The sequence below is a fragment of the Muscardinus avellanarius genome, assembly GCF_963383645.1.
Source record: "Muscardinus avellanarius genome assembly, chromosome: 11".
NCBI lineage: Eukaryota > Metazoa > Chordata > Mammalia > Rodentia > Gliridae > Muscardinus > Muscardinus avellanarius.
Genome location: NC_137797.1, coordinates 93,025,872 through 93,049,745, shown reverse-complemented (window position 1 = coordinate 93,049,745; position 23,874 = coordinate 93,025,872). Strand labels below are relative to the sequence as shown.

Here is a 23,874-nt window from a genome sequence, read left to right as displayed (position 1 = left end):
AATTTCATACCATGAGACTTTGTTTTGTGCACAAAGTTATTTGTTGTATAAAATTACCTCCAGGCTATTGTAGAAGGTTCATACAAAGCAGATGAATTTCATGTTTAGGTTTGGGTTCCATCCCCAACCATCTCATTATTTATATGCAAATGTACTAAAAATCTAGGGAAAAAAATCTGAAATTCTAAACATTTCTGGTCCCAAACATTCCAGATAAAGGACACTCAACCTGTAATTCTCTGGCATATCTTAATACCCTCTCCAAAGCTCAAAGTACTTTGGCATCTATTTTGTTTTTTGTGCCTCCTGTATCTGGCAAGAAAGACACAGATGCAACAAAAAGCAGAGAGAGAGAGAGAGAGAGAGAGAGAGAGAGAGAGAGAGAGAGAGAGATGGCACAGCTCCTCGGGGGACCGATTTTATTAGCTCCATTAGAGGTCCCCTTGCTGTCCTGTGGTCGCCTCAGGCTTGGAGCCCAGCCCAGGCAGATTCTGCCATAACTCCAGAGGCCCTCAGAAGCCCAGCTAAGAAGAAGCCAGCCTGCCCACCCCGCAGGCTCTTCCCTGCCGGGCTGGCCGTGCTGTGTCCCCATCACAGGGAGGTCTTCAACCGCGAATCCCACCTGGGGCCCGGCGAGCAGGCTGGCTGCTCCCCTCAGTGACAGGCGATTTTCACTGCATCCTGGGTTTGGGTCCCACCGTCCCAACCTCTCCAAAGGAGACAGATGCTTCCCTGTGTCCCCCGCCACCTACTGCCTTCCTGGTGTGAAGACACGGAGACCCTGGAGCCTGGGGACTGGGCAGGCTGCCCCTGGGGCCTTCCAGGGAAGCCAGGGGCTTTCCTGTGCGTCTCTAGGGAAGAGACACGAGGCTCTGTAATCTGGAGCCACACAGGTGGCTGCTCAGCTCCACCAGAGGGTGGGGCAGGCTTCCCAGCAGCCTCTGAGCTGGAGATGGGAGCCGCCAGGTGACGCAGAAGCGCCCTGCCCAGCTGTTGGAGAACTAAATGGTATCGATTGAGAATTTAATTGCTCTGTAATTGCTGAGTAAACACTGGTTGGTTCATTGATCATACTCGAGGCCGTCAGAGCCAGCAGGGGGAGGCGAGGGAAGGAGGCTCTGGCCGTTCTAATGTGGGGCTCTCTCCAACAGCCATTCTTGGAAAAGTGCCCCTTCCCCAAGGACATCCAGCGTGTGCAGGCTTCAGTGGAGCCTGGGCCATGCTGCAGACATTCAAAAGTAAGGCTGTGAGTCCCGTGAGCCACCGGGGCAAGTGGGGGCCTCAGGAGGTTAGGCCAGGGGGCTCTGTAAACTAAGTATACCAAGTGAGAAATGCAGGCCACAACACCTTTTGTAAAATGTAAATCTTTGAAGCCAGGCTTGGTGGCACACACTTATAATCCCAGTACTTGGGAGGCTGAGACAGAAGGATCACAGAGAGCTTCAGCTACTTAGTGAGGCTCTCTTTAACTTACTGAGACCTTGTTTCAAAAATAAATAATAAAAGCCGGGCGTGGTGGTGCACGCTTGTAATCCCCGCACTTGGGAGGTGGAGACAGGAGGATGCCGCAGGTTCGAAGCCAGGCACGCTGGCTTAAGAGACCCTGTTTCCAAAAATAAAAAAGTATAAAATAGGTCTGGGAGTGTAGCCCGGAGGTAGAAAGGCTTCCAGGAACCCCAGAACCACCAAAAATAAATAAATGAATGAATAAATAAAATAATAATTAATAATAATAATAATAAATAGGACTGAGGGTGTAGCTTGGAGGTTGAATGCCCCTGGGTTTCATTCCCAGTACTGCTAAATAAATAAATAAATAAATAAATCTTTGAAAAACCGGGTCTGATAGCACATGCTTGTAAATCCAGGATTTGAGAGGCTAAGACAGGAGGATGGTAGGTTCAAAGCCAGCCTAAGAAAGTTAGTGAGGCTCTCAGCAACTTAGCCAGACCCTGTTTCCAAATAAAAAATAAAATAGGTCTGAAGATGTAGTTCAGGGGTAGAAGGCCCCTGGGTTTCAACATCAGTAATACACACACACACACACACACACACACACACACACACACACATAAATCTTTGGAGATAATGTAAAACTCAGTGCAAAGAAAAATAAAACACTGGAAGTCTGCACATGCACGCATCTGTAATGGTAGTACTTAGGAGGCTGAGACGAAAGGATTGCTGTTTCAAGGCCAGCCTCAGCAACTTAGTGAGACTCTGTTTCAAAATAAAAAATAAGAAAAAGGGCTGGTGGTTATCTTAGAGGTAGAACACCCCTGAATTCAATCTCAGTACGCCTAAATATTAACAGTAGTCAATTCCATATGATTGGATTCAATTTTTAGATTCCTCTTTATATTTCCGTGTTTTCCATATTTCCAACAACTAGCATGCATGACTTATAACCAGAAGAAACAGATGTTTACTCAAGACTAAATGAAATAAATGGCTGGATTTCTATTTAGCTCTTAAAAACAAAACAAAACAACAAAAAGAAAATGTCAAAAGCTCCGAGGGCGGAGGTTGCATTTTGGAGTTACTGGGCTCAGTCTTCAGCTGCAGATCTGATTAGCAGCGGTCCCTCTGCCAAATTACCCAACGTCCCTCCACCCCACTCCTTATCAGCACGTGGGAATCACACCTAATGCACAATTTGAAGGCAGATCACAATATGGAGGGCGCTTAGCACAGTGTCCCTGGTAGAAACACGGCATAGCATCGCGTCCCTTCCCCTGGAGTAGGGGTGGGAAGAAGTATGGCTCAAGCACCCCACCAGAAGGAAGGCGCTCAGGTGCTGGGTCTCAGGGCACCAACTGTCCCCAGGTCCCCTCTTCCTCCCCAGGACCAGGGCTTCGCTGTGAGTCCTCCCTGCCCCTCCCCCTCCATTACTCTCATAGAGCCAGTCTTCCTCCTCTCGGCTCCATCACCACCCACGACCACGACAACAAATGGTCCCCAGTTCTGCTCCTTCCTGGAGGCGCTGGTCAGCTCCCCATCATTGTTCTGAATGTCACTGAGAGCCTGAGAGGGAGGGGAGCCGTGGGATCGAAAGTAGGGCTGCAATTACAAGCCCATTCAGTCCCCAGAATAAAGCGCTGTCATTAGCCAGCGCCAGGGAGGAGGTGGGGAAGGGGGACACCAGCTCCCCAGCCTTTGGGGAGGAAGAGCCTAGCACGTAATTGCTGTCCCCTGTCCCGCTACAAGTGGCCCCACGTCTCCCAGCCCCCGCCAGAGGGCTGACTACCCCCCGGCAGGCATCAGTTATTTCCCCAGATGTGTGCAGAGAGCCTGGCTCAGTGAAGCCCATGATAAGCCTACTGCTGGCCCAGCCTCAGCCCTTCCTTCGCCAGCCCTCAACTGCTCCACTGTACACAGCTTCCTAAGGCCCACCAGGTCTCCCTTTTAAGGAAGCTCCAACTTCTAGACTTGCTCAGTTTCAGTCTTTCCTCCCCAGGGAGCATCTCTCCCTGGCAGGCTCCAGGTCCAGAGAAAGAGTTTCTCCTGACCCAGCTGCCTACTGCTCCTCTATACACGGCTGGGGGAGGCTTCCTAGCCCCCCAGTGAGGCTGTCCCAGCCTCGATAGGGCTGAGGTTTCTGGGCTTCTTTGGTTGCTGGGAGGGCCTCCCAGGCCCTGGTGCCTCTCTGGGAGAGCTCAGAGGTTCTTCTGGGCTGAGGGTGGGCCTTGGGCTAAAGCAGCTCATCAGAGAGACAAGCTGCCCTTGAAGCGCCCAAGGGATGACACAGCGTGTAGTGGGCGCATGGGGAGGGGGGCAGACACCTGCAAACTCGTGCTGCCATTGGCCTCAGCCAAGGTGCAGAGCAAGAAGGGAAGGGAGGCCCCAGGACTGGCTGGGTCCACATACCAAAGCCTCTGAGTTCTGACAGCTGGCTTTGGATTTTCTTTTGGGGTGTCCTATAGAAACCTATTGGTTTATCCCTAGAAATCCTAAGAGGAGGCCGCGATTCAGCTGGAGATCGGCTGAGCTGACAGAAAACCACACTGACCAAGTGAGGAGGGTCCTGGCTTGTCCCTCAGCCCCGGGCGTGCCACGGGCTCGGCCGCACTCACCTGTGCTTACCCCTTGGCTGCGTCTTGGACCTTGACATAGTCTTCTGAATGACCGCCCTGGAAGTGTGGGCTACACTCTGGAGGTGGGGTACCTGGTTCAGGGGAAGGGGGAGGGAAGGGAACAGGGTCTAAAGGGGTCATTGATAGAGCTGGGAGCAGGATGTTGAGCGTGATGGGAGAAAACTTATCTTAGGTTGGAATTCCCTGGAGAACAGACGGACTGACAGAGGCCCCTCCTGCCACAGGGCAAGAAATCACATCAGACAGACAAATGCAGACTCTCAAAACTACAAACCAGACAGACAGACAGACGGGACAACTTGGAGCAACTGGGAATTAGAGAAATCCTAAACATTTCTGGTCTGAAGTATTTCAGATAAGAAACACTTAACTGAAGCATTGAAGCCCGAAAGGCATCTTGGGGGCCAGTCTCTCTGCCTGACATAGAGGAGGGGCTGCAGTGGGTTGGGCCCTCCAAGGCCATTCCGGAGCATCTCCCCACCTAGCTTCCCTCCCCAGAGCACCTCCAGCCCATCCCCAGCGTATGTACATCCAAGGGAAAGGCAAAAAAATACCTTTGGGGAACTAAGGTAATAGGCTTCCTAGCACCCACCCAAGCCTTGGAAGCAACCCTGGGCCTTGGGAGCCCTGGTTAGAGTCAGTGCCTTCATGCCCCTTGCCACCCAGAGGCCGGGAAGCAGGGCTGCGGGCAGGCGGCGGGAGCTGGCTGGTGGAGCGTGGGGAGCCGACCAGAGGGACCCCAGCAAACGCCTGGGGAGGCTGCCTGCGCCCAGCCTGAGCTTGCTGAAAGCAGGAGTTATCCAGCCTCATGAAAGCCTGGAGCTGCATTCGCTCCCATAGCTGAGGGGTGGGAGGCCAACTTCTCCCCAGCCACAGAGGGGACGATTTAGGAAGGACACTGGGCTGCGTGTCTGTACAGAGACCGCCCATGGCTAAGAGCCAGGGCCTTTCAACATGGGCGTCTTGGGCCTCCCCAAGTTCCACTCTCTCCTCTTCTCTGCTACTGTTTCATTCTCCCACTTCCCTCTCTTCTTCTAATTTCCAAAATGGTGAGCCGTTTTCACTTGGGGGTGTCCCCACTACATGGGAGAACTCCCACGGGCCCCAGTGGGTGGGCGTTACTTGCTTCATGCCCAAAACTTGTCCAGGAGACCAGCCAAAGCATGGGCGCAGGGCTTGATCCTTCCCTTTCGCCTCCCATCCTCCAATCTGTCTGCCCTCAGGGACTCCCATCCCTGCCTCAGCGTTGGGTTTAAAGACCCTGAAGGGGTGCCCGCTCCTGCCTCAGAGTCCTGCCTCTTCCCCCACCCACCGCAAGCTGTCCCTTAAAGGAAAACTATAGCAATGCCTTTCACAGGGACTTGTCTGTACGCCGAGGTCAATAGCCACCACTTCCAATTACTGTCTAGTTATTTCCAAACAATAAAGGAGGAAGGATCACAGAATCATTGAACCTTAAAGATGCAGATGGTGAGCCTCCAGAGTCAGGTGTGTTAAGCTCAGTGCAGGTGTTGGTCCTCGCCGTGTGGCTGAGGACAAGCCCATGATGCTGGTGAGGAAACCCAGGTCCCGGGGATTCAAATCACTTCTCCAAACTCATCCTTTTCCTTTTTTTTTTTTTTTTTGGTGGTACTGGGGTTCCTGGAAGCCCTTCTACCTCCGGGCTACACTCCCAGACCTATTTTTACTTTTTTTTTTTTTAATTTGGAAACAGGGTCTCCTAAGCCAGCGCGATCCTCCTGCCTCTGCCTCCCAAGCGCGGGGATTACAAGCGTGCGCCACCACGCCCGGCCTCCCAAACTCATCCTTACACCAGGGCATCAGGGGATGGAGATAGAGCCCATTTCAGGGCCAGAATCTCCGCGAGGTAAAGAACAAGTCAAGAAAAGAGAAATGTGCAAAGTGAGACAGAAAAATGGGTGGGAAAGAGAAGAGAACAGAGATGATGGGACTGAGGATGGACGGAGGTGAGGGGCAGGGACCCTGCTGCGGGCGAGGAGAACTGGGAAGTGCAGAGTGGAGGAGTGCCCGCCTGGCGGGTGAAGGAGACAGGGAGAAGCAGCATGAGCGGCTCAGGGCAAATGAAGACAGGCGTCCAGAAGAGCGCACCAACCTCGCCTCGGCAGCGCCCCCTTCTGTCCAGGAAGGGGATAGGTTTGGGATTGGACCAATAGGGCGCGATGATCTTCATAGTTATGAATGGCTGATCTGGGCGCAGAGGAAGGGAGGAGAAATGGACGCGTGGGAAAGGAGACACAGACAGACAGAACCACAGGAGGCAGGCAGCCCAGCAGCTAGGTGCAGCGGGCTCGGCTCTGAGAGGTGGGCGGGGAGGGAGGGAGGGAGGGAGGGCTGCCAGTCCCACCTGTGGGAGGCCAGGTCGGAGCAGGCGGGCTTCTGCTCGGCGTCGGCGGCTGGGCAGCAAAACTGGTGCAGCACGGTCTCATTCCTGTGGGCAGAGCAGAGGAGGAGGTCAGAGAAGACAGGCCGCACCCGGCTCCTGGCACCCATGGGTCCCGCCCCACACCTCACTGATCCCCTCCACTGGATTTTTTTTTTATATATTGAGGATTGAATCCAGGGACATTCTATCTCTGAGCTACACCCCCAGCTCTTTTACATTTTTTATTTTGAAACAGAGTCTCGCTAAGTTGCCAAGGCTGGCCTCGAACCTGTGATCCTCCTGTCTCAGCCTCCCAGTTACTGGAATTACAAGCATACGCTACCATACCCTTCCTTCCCTGGCTTTTGAGCTACTAAAGTAGCTTAATGCTGCTCCCAGGAAGTGTCAGCATTGAGCGTCTGTCCATCCAAGTCCTTTTCTGGGTCACCCGTGGGCTTAATTCAAACACCACCTCCTGCAGAGAGTCCTCTGCACCCCTCCATCAACAAACTCCACCTGGTTCTTCTCCCCCATCCCTGCTGCTGGCTTCTACCTAAGGATTTTCCACACAATCCACTCTTGTAATAGTTCTTTATGATCCTGTGCCCCTAACAAAACCACGCCTGGTCACCTGTGATATACAGATTTGCATGCAGTAAAAGCTAATCATATGTAAGAGTACGAATCATTCACACCGAGCCTTTAGTGTTGACAACTGAAGAGCCGAGGTGCTTCATTATGAAGTTGTTGGGTGGAAATGAGAAAGCCAACCCAGGAGGAAACACAGGTCCTAGGAGCATTTTTACAGGGGACCAGCTGTGCTACAGGCGTTCACTTGTTCTGGGTCTTGATTTCTTTACTACTGAAGTCGGGGAGCTGAATTGCAGAAGTGGTTCTCAGTTCTAGCTGCGTAAGAACCACCAGGAGTTGGGTGTGGTGGTGCCCGTTTGAAATCCTGGTACTTGGGAGGCTGAGACAGGAGGAGAGCGGGTTCAAGGTCAGTGTCAGCAAATTAGTGCGGCCCTCAGCAACTTAACAAGACCCTGTTTCAAAATAAAAGGGCCGTGGGTGTAGCTCAGAGATAGAATGCCTCTGAGTCCAATCCCCAGTACCAAATGAATGAATGAACAAATAAATATGAATAAATAAACAAATAATCACCAGAAGATCTAAAAAAATGCTCATGCCTGGGACCTAACCCCCGGGGATTCTGAACCATATCACTCGATAGGGGGCTAGGGCGCCAGGACTTGTTACAAACTCCCAGGTAATTCTAAAATAGCCAGGACTGAAGGGGGCTGGACTAATGACTCCCAAAGTCCCTTCCTCCTTTGAATTGCTGTGTGATTCTGAGATCTACTCTGCGCCAACCTGGGAGTTAATACAACAGCCCTTGTTGGATAGTGATGTGTGGACCTGTTGCCTTATCTCCTTTACTACGGGATTGTCATCCTGGGCATGGAGTCAGAGAGTGTCAGACATGGAAGGGTTCCGGAGGTCATCTGAAAGGGGGTTTCAGACTTCCTTTAGGCTTAGAAAACTGTGCCCAAATCTTTGCTGGAGGCCCATTTTGTAAAACGAGTACAGAACAGCTCCAGGGTTGGGGGACAGGGGGTCTACCACCTCCTAGCACCCCCCTCCCAGCCCCAATATTGGTGGCCACCTTCCAAGGCATCTCTTGAGAGTCACTAGGGGATAGTAGACTGGAAATGCCGAGTTCTATATCCTCCTGGGAGAAAGTAACATTGGAGCCTACCTTACTATGACAAAATAAATTCCAGAGAAAATATATGTTTAAGTGAGGGAAAGAGAAGAAGAAGAAGAAGAAGAAGAAGAAGAAGAAGAAGAAGAAGAAGAAGGAGGAGGAGGAGGAGGAGGAGGAGGAGGAGGAGGAGGAGGAGGAGGAGGAGGAGGAAGAGGAGGAGGAGGAGGAGGAGGAGGAGGAGGAGGAGGAGAAACATTCAGAAGGAAACTTGGGAATATAGCTTATATGTTGAGAAGATTTAAAAACAAAACAAAATAGAAAAGTCATTAAGAAAAAGATGTTTATATCTAGCCAGGTGTGATGGTACACATCTGTAATCCCAGCTACTTGGTAGGCTGAGGCAGGAAAATCACAAGTTCAAGGCCAGCCTGGATGATATAGCAAAACCCTATCTCTTCATTAAAAAAAATGAAAGGACTGGGGATGTGGCTCCTGGTAGAGTGGTTGCTTAGCACATGCAAGACCCTGGGTTCGATTCCCAGTACCACAAACACATATACACACCAAAGAAAAGATATACCTATCTCACTAGATAAAATAAAAACATCTTATCTGGGAAAAAGATAAACTACAAAGTCAAAAGATAAATGACTGTGGGGAGGGGGGGGGGATATTTGTACACGTCCCAAAGGAAGCAAATTGAAAGCCTTCCTACATCAGCACCAGCTCACTCATAATGCAAAGACAGGCCCAGAGAAAAGAATGGGAAAAGGGTACGAAGAGGTGTGGACAGAAGAGGAGCCAGAGGAGACCACAAAGAGGCTCTGGGTTGCTAGTAAACAAGAAAATGCAAATTAAAGAAGCTCCTTGCTGCCGGGGCGTGGTGGCACGCGCTGTAATCCCTGTGCTTGGGAGGCGGAGACAGGAGGATCACGCAGGTTTAAAGCCAGCCACGCTGGCTTAAGAGACCCTGTTTCCAAATAAAAATATAACAAATAGGTCTGGGAGTGTAGCCCAGAGGTAGACGGGCTTCCAGGAACCCCAGTACTACCAAAAAAAAAAAAGCTCATTGCTCCTCCATCAGACCAGCAGCCATCTAAAGGCTGCTGCCTCCAGGTGCTGGTGAGGAGGTGGGGAGGCGGGGCTTCCCAGGCACCGCCTGTGGAGATGGGAACTTTTACACTTGTTTTGGGGAGCTAAAGGGGACACACATCTTCTAATTCAACAATCCCACCAGTGGGGTTTTATACTTGCAAAAAATGCAAGTACCTATTCCTAAAGGTATTTTTATTCTAAGTGAGCAGCATTGCTTTTAGTTGAGGGGAGGGGATGAGTGAAAACAGCCTGAATCTTGATAATTAGGATATGGCTGAGTGAGCTGTGATACCCTCCTCCATACTATGGACGTATGCACCCATCAAAAAGTCTCAGTTAGACGCCGGGTGTGGTGGTGCACGCTTGTAATCCCTGCGCTTGGGAAGCTGAGACAGGAGGATCGCACAGGTTCGAAGCCAGCCTCAGCTACTTAGTGAGGCTCTTAGCAACTTAGTGAGACCCAAATAAAGTATAAAATAGGTCTGGGAGTATAGCAAGGAGGTAGAAGGCCCTTGGGTTCCACCCCCAGTACCACACACACACAATATACAATATACATATATGTGTGTGAGTTAAGCCAGGGATGATAGCGCACACTTGTAATCCCAGCATCCGGGAGGCTGAGACCTGAGGACCGCAGTTTGTGGACAACCTTAGCTACTTAATGAGGCTCTCTGCAACTTAGTGAGACCCTGATAAAAAATAGGGCAGGGATATAGCTCGGAGGTCAAATGCCCCGGTTCCATCCCCAGACCCGCAAAAAAAAAAAAAAAAAAAAAAAATAGGGCTGGGGGTGTAGCTCAGAGATAGAATGACCCTGGGTTTTATCCCCAGTACCAAAAAAAAAAAAAAAAAAAAAAAAAAAAAGCATCAGTTAGCAGTCTATCTCTTGGCCTGGATGGATTTTCACAAACTATGGCTAAATAAGAAAAGCAGTTTGCAGGGAAATGAAGATAGCGTAGTCCAGATTTTGTCAAATAAGCAATGGCCCCTTGCTGCCCAGATGCAAATTCTGTGCATGTGTGCTATATGAGCGCACTATATTTTATGAGTGTGAACTAAGCAGTGAACCATGGCTACCGCCGCAGGATGAGAACAGAAAAAAAAAAAATGGGGGTGGAAGTAGGAAAAGTAGAAGAAGCAGAGCTTTGTGGAATATTCGCTGAAAATGGATCATATAACTTACTACTTATAATGTTACTGTAAATCCATTAAAATTGAATATGGACCTAAAAAAGAACTAGGAAGAGTAAGAAATCAGCACAGATGCTGGGCATGGTGGTGCATGTTTGTAATCCCAGTACTTGGGGGGCTGAGACAGAAGCATAGCAGGTTCATGGCCAGCCTCAGATACTTAGTGAGGCCCTGATTTAAAATAATAAAAAATAGGGCTGGGGGTGTAGCTTGGAGGTAGAATGCCCCTGGGTTCCATCCCCAGTACCTCAAAAAATACATACATACATACATACATACATACATACATACATGAAAGAAAGAAAGAAAGAAAGAAAGAAAGAAAGAAAGAAAGAAAGAAACTAACGGAGATACTAATGTCATTTCAGGATAGGATCATGAGCAATTTTTATCTTGGATTTTATTAATTTAATGTATTATTAATTTTATAGATTACATGTAATCTAGAGAACGCAGATTAATAATTAACACGATATATTAATCTCAAGAGGCTGAGGATGTGACTCAGTAGAGGAGCATGTGCTTGGCACACACCGGGCCTTGGGTTCAATCTCCAGCACTGCAAAAAAAAAAGTAAAAATAAAAACAGAGGAAAGGGCAATAGAGAATAACTGACTCTGACGCCTCATTTTTTACAGGTGAGAAAACTGAGGCCCAGAGTGGAGACGCCTCTAGAGTCGTCCGCTGGCCCATTCCGCAGCCTCCCCCACCTCCTTCCCCAGCCTCGGCTTCCTGGAGAGAAATCAGAAACCTTGGAGAGAACTGCCTGGAACCCAACAGTGTTCTGGTAGCTTCCAAGGCTTCCTGGCTTGAAGGAAAGGGGAAGACATGGGCAAGAATCACAAGGGCTCAGAGCCCAAACAGTGCAGGGGCAGGTGGACCCAGGTGTGTGGATAAAGCCCCCAGGCACCCCACCTGTACCTCCAGTTCCAAGCCTCCATCTGCACCCGTGCCCGGGGTGGGTAGGGGGAAGGTTGAGAACCCTGACAAAAGCCATCAAGAACACAAGCAAAGAGACACAGCTTGTCACCAGCCCTAGCACTGAAGTTTCAGGAAGGCGAGCCCCTGGGACAGTCACCTGCTAGCATGGTGGGGCCTGGGCAGGGGTCTGTGTTCTGACTCCGTCTCTATTTCCCAGCAGCTTCCTCCCAGGGCCTGCGCTGCACTCTGCCCAGGCATGGAGCAGGTCCTGAGGGACCGACCTCCCAGGTCCCTGGTCTTTGGCTGCATTGGCACATGCCATGGCTGATGCAGTCTGAATGTCCCCGCGTCCTTCTGCGCACTGGGCTCGGGCTGGCAGAGGTGTCAGGATGCAGTCGTTGTCCGGGGTTTCTGCCAGCAGGGTCCTTCAGGACAGCCCAGCTGAGAGGCGAGGCTCATCTTCCAGTCCTTCTGCACTCCTCCATCACCTCGGGCCCTTGGGCCTCCTCAGCCTGGGCAGGGGGCTCCCAGGAGCTTCTCCACGTGGGGTTTAGCCCATGCTGGGCTGCAGGTCCTACTCTGTGTGCCTCTGACCACTTCCTGTGCTGGAGTCAAGGCCTGAGACTCTGACCTGAACAGGTCTCTGCTTACGTTGCCTGAACTCTGCCTTCAGCCTCGAGGACTCCCCTTCCCCCATCCTGAAGGAGACTCCAAACTGAGGGAGCCAAAGCATTCATTCCCATTAAAAGTAAAATTGGAGTGTGATGAGCACAGTAATGCCCCCTGAGTTTTCTTCTGCAAAGCACATAACCCCAGGCTCACCACGAGAGAAACAGCAGGCCATTGAAGTTCTAAATTGGGGACACTCCACACACACCTGGCTGATCCCCCTCAAAACTGTTAAGAGCAAGAAGGCTACAGAGACAGAAATGGTCAGAGACCAAAAAAGATGGAGGTGACAAGGGATGGGATACAATGTGTATCCTGGATGGGTAGGAGCCTGGAGCCCAGAGAGGGTGTTGCTGGGGAAACTGGAGAGACACAAAGTGTGTACTTAAGTTGGTGACAAGTCGGGTCCCTCCCCCTTCCTCCCAGGAGGCGGAACCCTGGAGACGGAGGAGGAGACTCTGCTAGGCGATGTCACAGGCGATATGGAGAGAGAAGTGATGTTCCCACACACAGTCCCACCCCCAAAAAGAGAGGCATTGTCCCTCTAGCCTCGGAGGGAGGGGCTCGCAGGTCTCCAGGGGCGGTCCAGCCCCCATCCCCGAGAGGACCACGTTAAAACTCTTAACACGCCTCCTGGCCTCTCTCTGCCTTTTACTTCCTGCGCGCACCTAACAGTTGGTAGAGAGAGTTGATAGATAATAAATAGCAGGAAAATACTCACAATTGCATCTCAGACCTTTGTACTTTTTACTGTGTGGCACATATGGTTCTAAGCACCTTCCAGGTTTTTGTTCATGAATGTTTGCAAAACCACAACATCACTCAAGCGCGGAGGCGCAAGGCTGGGATCCCAGCTCCTCGGGAGTCTGAGGCAGGAGGATCACAAGTTCGAGGCCAGCTTGGGCACCTTAGTGAGACCTTATCTCAAAATAAAAAATAAAAAGGGTCAGGGATGTGGCTCTGCGGTAGAGTGCCCCTGGGTTTGATTCCCAGTGCCGCAAAGCATCACAAGACAAAAACAACAACACTAAAAAAAACCCAACATCCAACAAGCCCCTCGCCACTCTCCAGGTGAGGAGGTGGGGCACTGGGAGTCTGTGAATTATGACCAACTCCCGGGCTTTCGCACACATCGCCTCGCTCCTTACACGTCTCTGTGGTCTGTGTTAACATCCCCCTTTGTACAAATGAGAAAGTAAAGGACCAGAGGAGGTGAGTGACTTTCCCAAGGTCACACAGCTAGTTGGAAGCAGAGCTAAACCAAGCAGGCTGATTTCAAGGATCACATCTATTACTCTTCTTCAGAAGGTTTTATGGCCAGTGGGATGTGCATGTTTGTTTACCCAGTCTGGGCTGGGCATCCATAGTGCCTAGCCTAGTGCTGGGCCTACTGTGGGTACTCAGAGTCTGGCATGTTATTGGTGCTCAACGCCTGGTATACTGTGGGCGCTCAACGCCTGGTATACTGTGGGAGCTCAGTGCCTGGTATACTGTGGGTGCTCACTGCCTGGTATACTGTGGGCGCTCAGTGCCTGGTATACTGTGGGCGCTCAACGCCTGGTATACTGTGGGCACTCAGTGCCTGGTATACTGTAAGCACTCAGTGCCTGGTATACTGTGGGAGCTCAGTGCCTGGTATACTGTGGGTGCTCAGTGCCTGGTATACTGTGGGCGCTCAGTGCCTGGTATACTGTGGGTGCTCAGTGCCTGGTATACTGTGGGCGCTCAGTGCCTGGTATATTGTGGGTGCTCAGTGCCTGATATATTGTGGGCATTCAATGCCTGGTATACTGTTGGCGCTCAACACCTGGTATACTGTGGGAGCTCAATGCCTGGTATACTGTGGGTGCTCAGTGCCTGGTATACTGTTGGCCCTCAGTGCCTGGTATACTGTGAGTGCTCAGTGCCTGGTATACTGTGGGCAATCAGTGCCTGGTATACTGTGGGTGCTCAGCGCCTGGTATACTGTGGGCGATCAGTGCTGGTATACTGTGGGAGCTCAGTGCCTGGTATACTGTGGGTGCTCACTGCCTGGTATACTGTTGGCGCTCAGTGACTGGTGTACCATTGGTGCTCAGTGACTGATGCATTGTGGTGCTCAGCACCTGGTATACTGTTGGCGCTCAGTGCATTGACACAGGCCAAAGCTCCTTCTTGAGCAGAGCTGGGAAGGAGGCCCTGGCGGCTGCAGAGGAGGCTGGGCAGCCTGTCCATCCATCTCTGCAGCCCGCCTGCTGCCTCCTCTCTGGGAAGCGCCCTTCCCTCCTCTGCCCTCTCTCCTCCCTCTGGGAGCAGCTACCACAGCAGCTGGATGGGATACCGCACCAGAGGCTGGGATGGGATAGGAGGGAAGAGATGAGTCTGTGGGATGGTGCTAGGCCCTGGACCACTGCCAGGACGGGCCACCATGGCCTGTCCCCGTGTGAGACCCCTGCCTCTGCCTCAGAAGCTAGGGGGTCCCCTTCCCTTGGGAGGGCCCACAGGAGGCCTCACCCCCGCCCCAGCCAGGATGAGCTAGCAGGATCCACGCAGGGCGCCCAGTCCGCACAGATGAGTCGCACCCCTGCGTGTGTCCATTCAGTCCCTCACTTTGAACTCCGCTGTTTCTCACCAGTCACAGAAGATAACAGCGGCATCTGTACCCTGCGGGGCTCCTAGGGGAGCACACTGCGCCGCTGTGGGCAGTGCCTGAGAAGGGCAGGCCTCCAGGCGGGCGACTCTTTGTTCCTCCACCTTCCTGATCTCGCTCTTCCCTTTCACGGGTTCCAATGGCAGAGGAAGGAGGGCTTCCTTCTCCCACCAACGACGCTCCTGGCATGCTGAAGTCACCAGGGCTGCATTCACACCCAGAGGCAGCTCCCAAAGATGCTGCATCCAAGCTGAATACCTAGGACCCAAACTGCTTCGGCTGCCGCTGGGGAGTAAAGGGAGAATGGTCCCCACAGGCCTGAGGGCCTTCAGTGGGGGGGGGGGGGCTTCAAGGAACATCAGGAATGTAATTCAGGCCTTGGAGTCATTCTGCTCCTCGGCATGAGCAGGAGGGACTCTCTCTGAGCCACCAGGCACACAATTCCAAATGGCATCCTTCACACAGCTGGCAGAGCGTGGCCATCACTCGAGGCTATGCCCTGGAGTTCTGGGGCTGGAGGGCACCGGAGGGCAGACACCTCCTTGAAAAGGGGATATGACACATGCTTAGGCCTTGACACTTGGAATCTCAAGGGAAGGAAGCCTGAGGACCCGGAGCAGAAGCTCCTGCCTTGGACTCTTAATTTTCGGGGTCTGTAACTTCAGGCAGGACCCAGTCCTCTCCACTCAAGCAACCCCAGGCCTGCCAAGTGGAAGAGATCTGCGGGCTGGGAGGAGGACTGTCAGGGCTGCAGATCCCTGGCCGTGCGCTGAGGCTGGGTGGAGCAGGAGCGTGGGAGGCTGTGTTGCCGGCTCAGCCAGGAGCGGCCAGCTCAGGGATCACTCAAGCAAGATGGCCGTGAAGGATTTGCAAGAAGGGGTGCAGATCAGAAGGAAGAGTGAAGCTGAGGCTGAGTCCAAAAGGACCCCATTTCTTAAAGAGCTGGCAAGCTGAGAGAAGTGGCCGCTGGGGAAGAGCAGGGAGCCTGGCCGGAGGGAGAAGGGGCGTCAAGTGCCCCTTATGAAAACTTTAGCCAGCGCCAGGCTCTCAACATCACGGGAGACCATGCACCTATAACTTTTCACATCTCCGTTTAGTCTGAGATTCACTCAGGATTCCACTGCGTCGCCATAAAACTCAGGAAATGGTTTAGAACTGATGAGGTGCACAGAACTGCAGTGGGGGAATCGGGCAGAAAGATTCAGAAGGGGCCTCTCAGGAGGAAAATAAAAGAGGAAAGGACCGGCATCTCAACTTTGAAGGGGGGCCTCTTGCATGTGCACACGTGCATGCACACACACGCACACACACACACACGCGCGCACGCACGCACACACTCGCACACACGCACGCACGCACACACACACACACACACACACTAGTGTGGTGCAGGCAAAAGACTAGGCATGTGGATTGACTGAAGCAAATAGAGTCTACATATAGACCCACACTTATATCAGCAATCAATTCTTGATAAAAGTACCAAGATAATTTAAAAAGAAACATTCATCTTTTTAACAGATGGTGCTGAAACAATTGGATATCCATATGCAAAACAATGGACTTCACTCCATGGCTTGCACCAGATATAAGAATTAATACAAAATAGATCCTAAACTTAAAATAACAGATGAAACTAGAAATTCTCAAGTAAACCACAGGAGATAATCTGTGATGTTGGGGTAGGCAAGGATTTCTTACTTAGGATCAAAAAATAGGAGCCTAGTGTGAAGGCACACACCTGTGATCCTAGTATTTGGGAGGCTAAGACAGGAAGAAAGCAGGTTTGAGGTCAGCCTTAACAATGTAGGGAAACCCTCAGCTACTTAGGGAGACATCATTCCAAAGTAAAAAATAAAAGAGGATCAGGGGTGTGGTGAAATAGAATGCTCCTGGGTTAAATCTCTAGTAAAAGAAAAGAAGAAAAGAAAGAGAGGGAGGGAAGAAAAGCAAGAAAGAAGGAGGGAAGCCGGGCGTGGTGGCGCACACTTGTAATCCCCGCGCTTGGGAGGCAGAGACAGGAGGATCGCGCAGGTTCTAAGCCAGCTGCGCTGCCTTAAGAGATCTTGTTTCCAAATAAAAATATTTTTAAAAAAGGTCTGGGAGTGTTACCTGGAGGTAGAAGGGCTTCCAGGAACCCCAGTACCACCAAAAAAAAAAAAAAAAAAAAAAAAAAAAACTACCTACATACGCCAACAGGGATGAAGTCCAACACTGTTGTACTAAATGAAGGAATCTAGACACAAAAACTTACACACTGTATGATTGTATTTGTCTGACATTGGAGAAAATGCAAAACTATAGCCCCAGAAAGAGCTTAAGTTTCTGTAGTGTGGGAGGAGGAGAATTCATGGGAAAAGGGAAGCAGGGGTCATTTGGGATGAGGGAAATGTTCTGTATCTCGATTACGAGAGTAGTTACACAACCTCTGAAACCACCAAAGTATACCCTGAAAGGGGTGGATTTTATTGTATGTAATTGCACCTTTATACAAAAGAAGGAGGAGAAGGAGAAGGAGAAAAAGGAGGAGGCAGAGGAGGAGGAGGAGGAGGAGAAGATGAAGAAGAAGAAGGAGGAGGAGGAGGAAGAAGAGAAGAAGAAGACGACAATGATGACCAGCTAGGTATGGCGGCACACACCTATAATCCCAATACTTGGGGGGCTGAGACAGGAGGATCGCAGATTTGAGACCAGCCTCGGCAACTTAGTGAGACTCTTAGCAACCCAGCAAGATCGTATTCCCAAATAAAAAATAATTAAGAGTTGGGGGTGTAGCTTGGTGGTAGAATGGCCCCGAGCTCAATCCCTAGTACTGCAACAACAACGAAAGGAAGACCAAAATCTTTTCCTCTCCTCTCTCACTTCTTAGTGCTCTGTGAGGCTTTGGAATCTGCTCTTTTCTAACTTCCCTCCACCCGTTGCCCCCCTTCCACGCAGCAGCAAGAAACTCTTTTCCCCTCTTTCCACTGCTGGGTTGTATTCTCAGAGACCAGATGGCTCATCACTGAGCCAGAAGAGTGCAGGGGCCAGAAACTGGGACAATGAGAAGGCTGGGGGTGGGGAGGGCTGGCTGGGGAAACCCGGGCTGGCCCAAGGGCTGAGCGAGCTTCTTGGGAGGGGAGGTAGAGACAGCTCTGCGCTGAGATACCCGGCAGGTGGGCGGCCTCGGGCTTGTGTATCTTACTGAGCTGCAGGGATTCAGCAAGACTGTGAATGTGGAATTACCTTGAGAAAAGCATAATAAACCCTGTGCAGATGCAAAACCTTATAATAGTTATCGATGCTATTAGTCTCTGCCACCAAGGATCTCAGCACCACGGCTCACTTGCAGTCGGAGCTCTACCAGGGCGCCCTGTTGGCCTCTCCTGGCCCCGTCTCCTCCTCAGGCCGGCATCTCCTCTGCTCAGTCTACCACAGAAGGCTGTGGAACAGACCTGAATAAATAAGCCACATGTCTGCACTGTCCCAGAAGCTCGGTGCAGAGCGACATTGGTATTCAGGCAGGCTTCCCCAGCCGAGCCCAGTGTGGGGCCCCGAGGCACAAGGCTAATGTCTCCACGTGGCCACCCACTGGGTGGAACTTGCTTTACTTTCATTATCTGAGACTTTCCTTTGGGGCAAGTGTGTGTGCATGTGTGTGCGTGCGTGCATGTGTGCATGTGTGCCTGTGTGTGTGTGTGTGTGTGTTATTGGAAACTGAACCCAGGAACATTCCACCTCTTAGCTATACCCCCAGCCCCATATATGTGTGTGTGATGTATGTATGTATGATGCATGTATATATATATACACACACATACACACACACACATATATATATATATACATACAGATATATGTATCTGTATGTATGTGTGTATGTATGTATATGTACATATATATTTAATTTTGAAACAGAGTCTCACTAAGTTGCTGAGGCTGGCTTCAAACCTGTGATCCTCTTGTCTCAGCCTCCCACGTACTGGCATGTGCCAGCATCTTGGCTTCTTTGGGGCAGCTTGGCAGGTCTTTTGGCCTCTGCCCCGCCACCAAGGCAAAGGACAATGACAGTCGTGGGAGAGAGCGCCTGCCCCTCCTTCCCAGTGAGCTTTTCTATACCTGACCTCCTTCAGATGTTTGTCTGAAGAACAGGAGGCTGGTTTTGCGGTAAGCCAGTGTTTTCCTCTTGTGCTCCGAGGAATCAAGAGCAGCTGCTCCAGGGAGCACGCCAAGGTCGAGAGGAAAATGGACAAGCGGAGCAGAGACCCTTCCACTTCCACTAATGAACGTCCTAGTGGGTCTGTGTTCTGTATTCGGGATGACCGTTGGGTTTAATTCCAAAAAATAAAAGTTTTCATTTTAAAAACAACTCGAGAAGACACTGTAACCTAAAAGCCTCCTGTTGCAGCCGCTGACTCTAGCTCGACCTCACTCGGTCCTACCGGATGCAGGAGCCGCCGGCCACCCGCCGTCCATCCACCCTGCGGCGGCCCTTGACAGCCCTCCTAACAGTCTCAACTTTGCTTTAATAACTGTCTTAGTCCATTCTGTGTTACTATAGTAAAATTTCTGATGCCAGGTAATGTATAAAGAAGGGAGATTTGTTCAGCTCCAGATTGTGAAAGTGTGAACAGCGTGTTGCTGGATCTGGGCCTCCCCAGCTGTATTTGAACATGGCAGAGGCATCACATGGAGTGCATGCAGGAGAGCTCAGGGCAAGGGAGGGCGAAGGAGAGCTGCAAGAGACTCCTAAGCAACCTGCCCTCTGAGGTCAGCATGGCGCCTTTAGGAGGATGGGCGTGGCCCACCGCCTCCCACTCACTCTGCCTCTTAAAGGTCCCATCCATCAATACTGTTGCTTTGGGAACCAAGCTTCAACGTGAATTTTGATGGAGACAAACCACATCCCAGCCACGGCAACAACACAGCTTCTTTAATGAGCTGTAGAGGATGCAATGAGCTAAAACACATAAGGCGCTTACATATGGCTTCGCTTAATAAATGGAGGCTGCTCTTAATATAGCTGACTTCAGGGCACCCTCACATCTCCCCCTGACCCTGAGGGAGAGGTGTTCAGCCCTCTCCATGCCCCATCCTGTCTTCACCCCCTCTCCCCCTGCTGTCTTCAGTGCTATTAATCAGCCCTGTCTCTTTAGCACATGCACATGCTTAGATCTCTAATTCTAAAAACACTTTTCATGACCCTTCTTCCCTGATTCAGCTCTATCCTTTCTTCCTCATCCAGCTTCCAGAAAGAGTTGTTACTTGCGTGAGCTTACTTTTGCCTTGATCTCTTGCCAACTGGCTTCTTCCCCTGGAGCTGCAGCAGAACTCTCCCCAGGGAGGTTCCCAGTGACCTCCTGGATGCCACGTCCAAGGGAACCTTCTCAGTTCCCGATCAACTCGACTTTGCTGCAGTCCTTGCTGGCCAGGACCTTGTTCTCCCTGGACTTCAAGAGAAGAGGTCTGCCCTGGTTCGCCTCCTACTATTCTATTCCATAGTGATAAAAGGAGATGAGACACCATGCTGGGGGGAAACCCAAACGACTGCACAGAGAGACTTGAGTGGAAAGAAACCAGCCACCCACACCGACCTGCCAGCCTATGGTGACTGTCCTAAAAGTGAGTCCTCCAGCCTTAGCCAAACCACTCCAGCTCATGCCAGGCAGAGCAGAAAGGAACTGGCCCTAACAAGCCCTGTCCAAATTGCAGATTTCTTAGCAAAACAGATGCCTAATTGTATTTTGAGTTTTGGGGTGGCACCAAGTTTGGGGGATGGTTTGTTACAGCTCTTATAGCATATTGAGGTCCTCTGCCTCTGGCCTTAGGATGTGACCACTTGGAGCTGTGGGGGAACTCCATATTCTCTGGGGGAAAAAACTCCACTAAGGCTTCTTCTCAAACCACAGGAGACAGCCTGGTTTCCAGGAAAGCCAGCAAGCCATGAATTCAGGAAGACCTGTGTTCAGGCCTCCTCTTCCCTGCAGTGGCCGGCACTCACAGGCAGATTATCTGACCTTCAGGAAGCCATCAAAGAAATGGCCTCAACAGGCTGCTGTGCTGTTGTGCTTACCCAACTACGAGCACAGCACGTAGCAGGTGCAAAAGAAGGTGCCTGTCCCGGCCATGCACTGATACAGGGCCTGGGAAGCCCTGAGGTCAAAGTTTGTCTTTACCAATTTCTGCCTAATAACTTGTCTTGCCTGAACCTTGCTTTCCTTACCTTTAACATAGAATACTAATAATATATAAAAAATCATCATCACCATCATCACCATCACCACCATCATCACCATCATCATCATCACCATCACCATCACCATCATCATCATCACCATCACCATCACCATCACCATCATCATCACCATCACCATCATCATCACCATCATCATCACCATCACCATCATCATCACCATCACCATCATCATCATCACCATCATTATCATCATCATCACCATCATCATCCTCACCATCATTATCATCATCATCACCATCATCATCACCATCACCATCATCATCACCATCATCATCACCATCATCACCATCACCATCATCATCACCATCATCATCATCACCATCACCATCATTATCATCATCACCATCATCATCACCATCACCATCATCATCACCATCATCACCATCATCATCACCATCACCATCATCATCATCACCATCACCATCATCATCACCATCATCATCATCATCATCACCACCATCATCACCACCACCATCATCATCATCACCATCACCATCATTATCATCATCACCATCATCATCATCACCATCACCATCATTATCATCATCACCATCACCATCATCACCATCACCATCATCATCATCATCATCATCACCACCATCACCATCATCACCATCACCACCATCATCATCTTCATCACCACCACCACCATCATCATCATCACCATTATCACCATCACCACCATCATCATCACCATTATCATCATCATCACCATCACCATCACCATCACCATCACCATCATCTTCATCACCACCACCACCACCACCATCATCATCACCATCACCACCACCATCATCATCATCATCATCACCATCACCATCATCACCATTATCACCATCATCATCATCATCATTATCACCTACCAGGAGGAGCTATTAAGGCGAGTGAGTGAGCTTAGGTGTAGGGAGTCCTTGGCACTCTGCCTGCCCAGTCAGTTTGCCCTCTGTGCTGCTGGGCCACTTACTTCTTCCAGCTGTGGGGCTACACACTCAAAGGTTTCGCAGTAGCCAGGCGTGGTAGCACACAACTGTAATCCTAGCACTTGGGAAGCTGAGACAGGAGGGTGGGAGGTTGAGACCAGTCTCAGCAACTGAGCGAGACTCAGCAACCTAGGGAGATCCTATTTCAAAATGAAACGGGCTGGGGTATAGCTCAGAAGTAGAATGGGCCTGGGTTCAAGCTCCAGTACCACACACACAAGAAAAGTCTCTCAGTAATGGTGTGGGGACAGCAGCTGGTGGATCCATATCACCTTTTTACAATTAGAAAACAGACCAAGGGTGGTGGAATCTTTAGCCAGAGATTCCAAGCCCCTCCCAACTCCAGATATACAGATTCTGGCCACCCTTTAGGGCCCAGATCTTGGAAGACCTTCCCCAGCTGGTCCTTGTGTCTGCCCCTGGCCCTGTGGGCCCCTGGCAGAAGCACTCGCCTGGAGCTCCTCAGGGGACACGAACCTGCAGCATCATCAGGCATTCACACGCACATATTGTGTCTCCCCATCGAGCAGGAGCTTTCCAGAGCCCTCCATGGCCAGGGAAGGATACAGAGCAACGCACTAAGTATGTCACTTTGAATCTCACTATGAGGTCTAATTACAAGGCGCTAATAAACATACACAGAGAAAAACAAGAGCACAGGCCTTCTCGTCCTCATCATCAGATGCCCCAAAAGACCATAAGCACCTTCCGTACGTTACCTCATTTTACAGATAAGGAGGCTCAGAGAGACTAAGATATTTGCCAGTGTCACACAGCCTTGGCATCGACTTGGCAGTCTTTGGAGAGCTTAACTCAGGATGGGAAAGCCAACCTGCAACCTGACTGTGCCAGGAAGCACAGCCGCCCCCAGCCCAGCCTGGAACCTGAAGGGCCCCCTTTCGGTCCTTAGCTCCATGCTGCCCTCTTCCTTCCTGCCCAGCATGGCCAGGGTCACTCAGGGCCCGGCGGAGCCCGGTTATCTGAAGCCCGCAGGCTCTGCAGGTAGCCAGGAGGGCTCCGGTGCCAGGCTGGGCAGCGCAGTGTGAATTAGAGAGCTGGGTTGTCACTACACCTTGCCAGCTTCCCTCACAAGAGACCTCTTTATTACCTGGCAGCCTCCAGCATGTCTGCTGAGCACTGCCGGCTTGGGAGGACATGAGCAAGGCCAGGAGGCCCGTGCCAGCCGCAGAGGCCGCGTCGCATGGGCGCCTTGCCGCTCGAGGCCAGCGCAGCACATCCACGCTGTGAACCAGCCCACGCTGAGCCCACTGTGGGCACACGTTGCCTTTCCAGGAATGGCGAAAGCAAGTCCTGATCGACGATGACCGCGTTTGTGCAGCTTCTGACTCACAAGACGCTTTGCTTGGTGTGAGAGTTGGGGGTGGGAGGGTATGGGGGTTGAAGCCGGGGCATTCTACCTCTGAGCTGCACCCCCAGCCCTATTTAATTAATTTATTTATTTTTCTATTTGGAGATAGGTCTCACTAAATTGCAGAAGGCCTCACTAAATTGCTAAGGCTGGCCTTGAGCCCGCAATACTCATGTCTCAGCCTTCCAAGTACTGGAATTACAAGTGTGAGCCACCACGCTCAGCTCACAAGACCTTTTTTTTTTTTTGCGAGTCTGGAGATGGAACTCAGGGGCATTCTACCTCCGACCTACACCCCTTGCCCTGTTTTTTATTCTTTCTTTCTTTCTTTTTATTTTTTGTGGTACTGGGGTGGAGCCCAGGGGCTTTTCTACCTCCGGGCTATACTCCAGACCTATTTTATACTTTATTTGGAAACAGGTTCTCACTAAATTGCTAAGAGACTCACTGAGTAGCTGAGGCTGGCTTCAAACCTGTGCGATCCTCCTATCTCAGCCTCCCAAGCTCTGGGATTACATGAGTGTGCCACCACACCCAGCTTTATTCTTTATTTTGAAACAGGTTTTGACTAAGTTGTGGAGGGCCTCACTAACTGGCTGA

General features: G+C 50.9%; 1 protein-coding gene across 1 annotated transcript in view; it reads right to left on the bottom strand.

Moving 5' to 3' along the window:
- IQSEC3 (IQ motif and Sec7 domain ArfGEF 3) overlaps positions 1-23,874 on the bottom strand; it is a gene marked incomplete at both ends in the record, with an annotated part of 113,425 nt that overhangs the window by 68,687 nt on the left and 20,864 nt on the right. Inside the window, one exon of the mRNA XM_080706089.1 lies at positions 6,460-6,543. Within this exon, the coding sequence (XP_080562215.1) occupies positions 6,460-6,543 (84 nt within the window). The remainder of the gene's footprint in view (positions 1-6,459; positions 6,544-23,874) is intronic.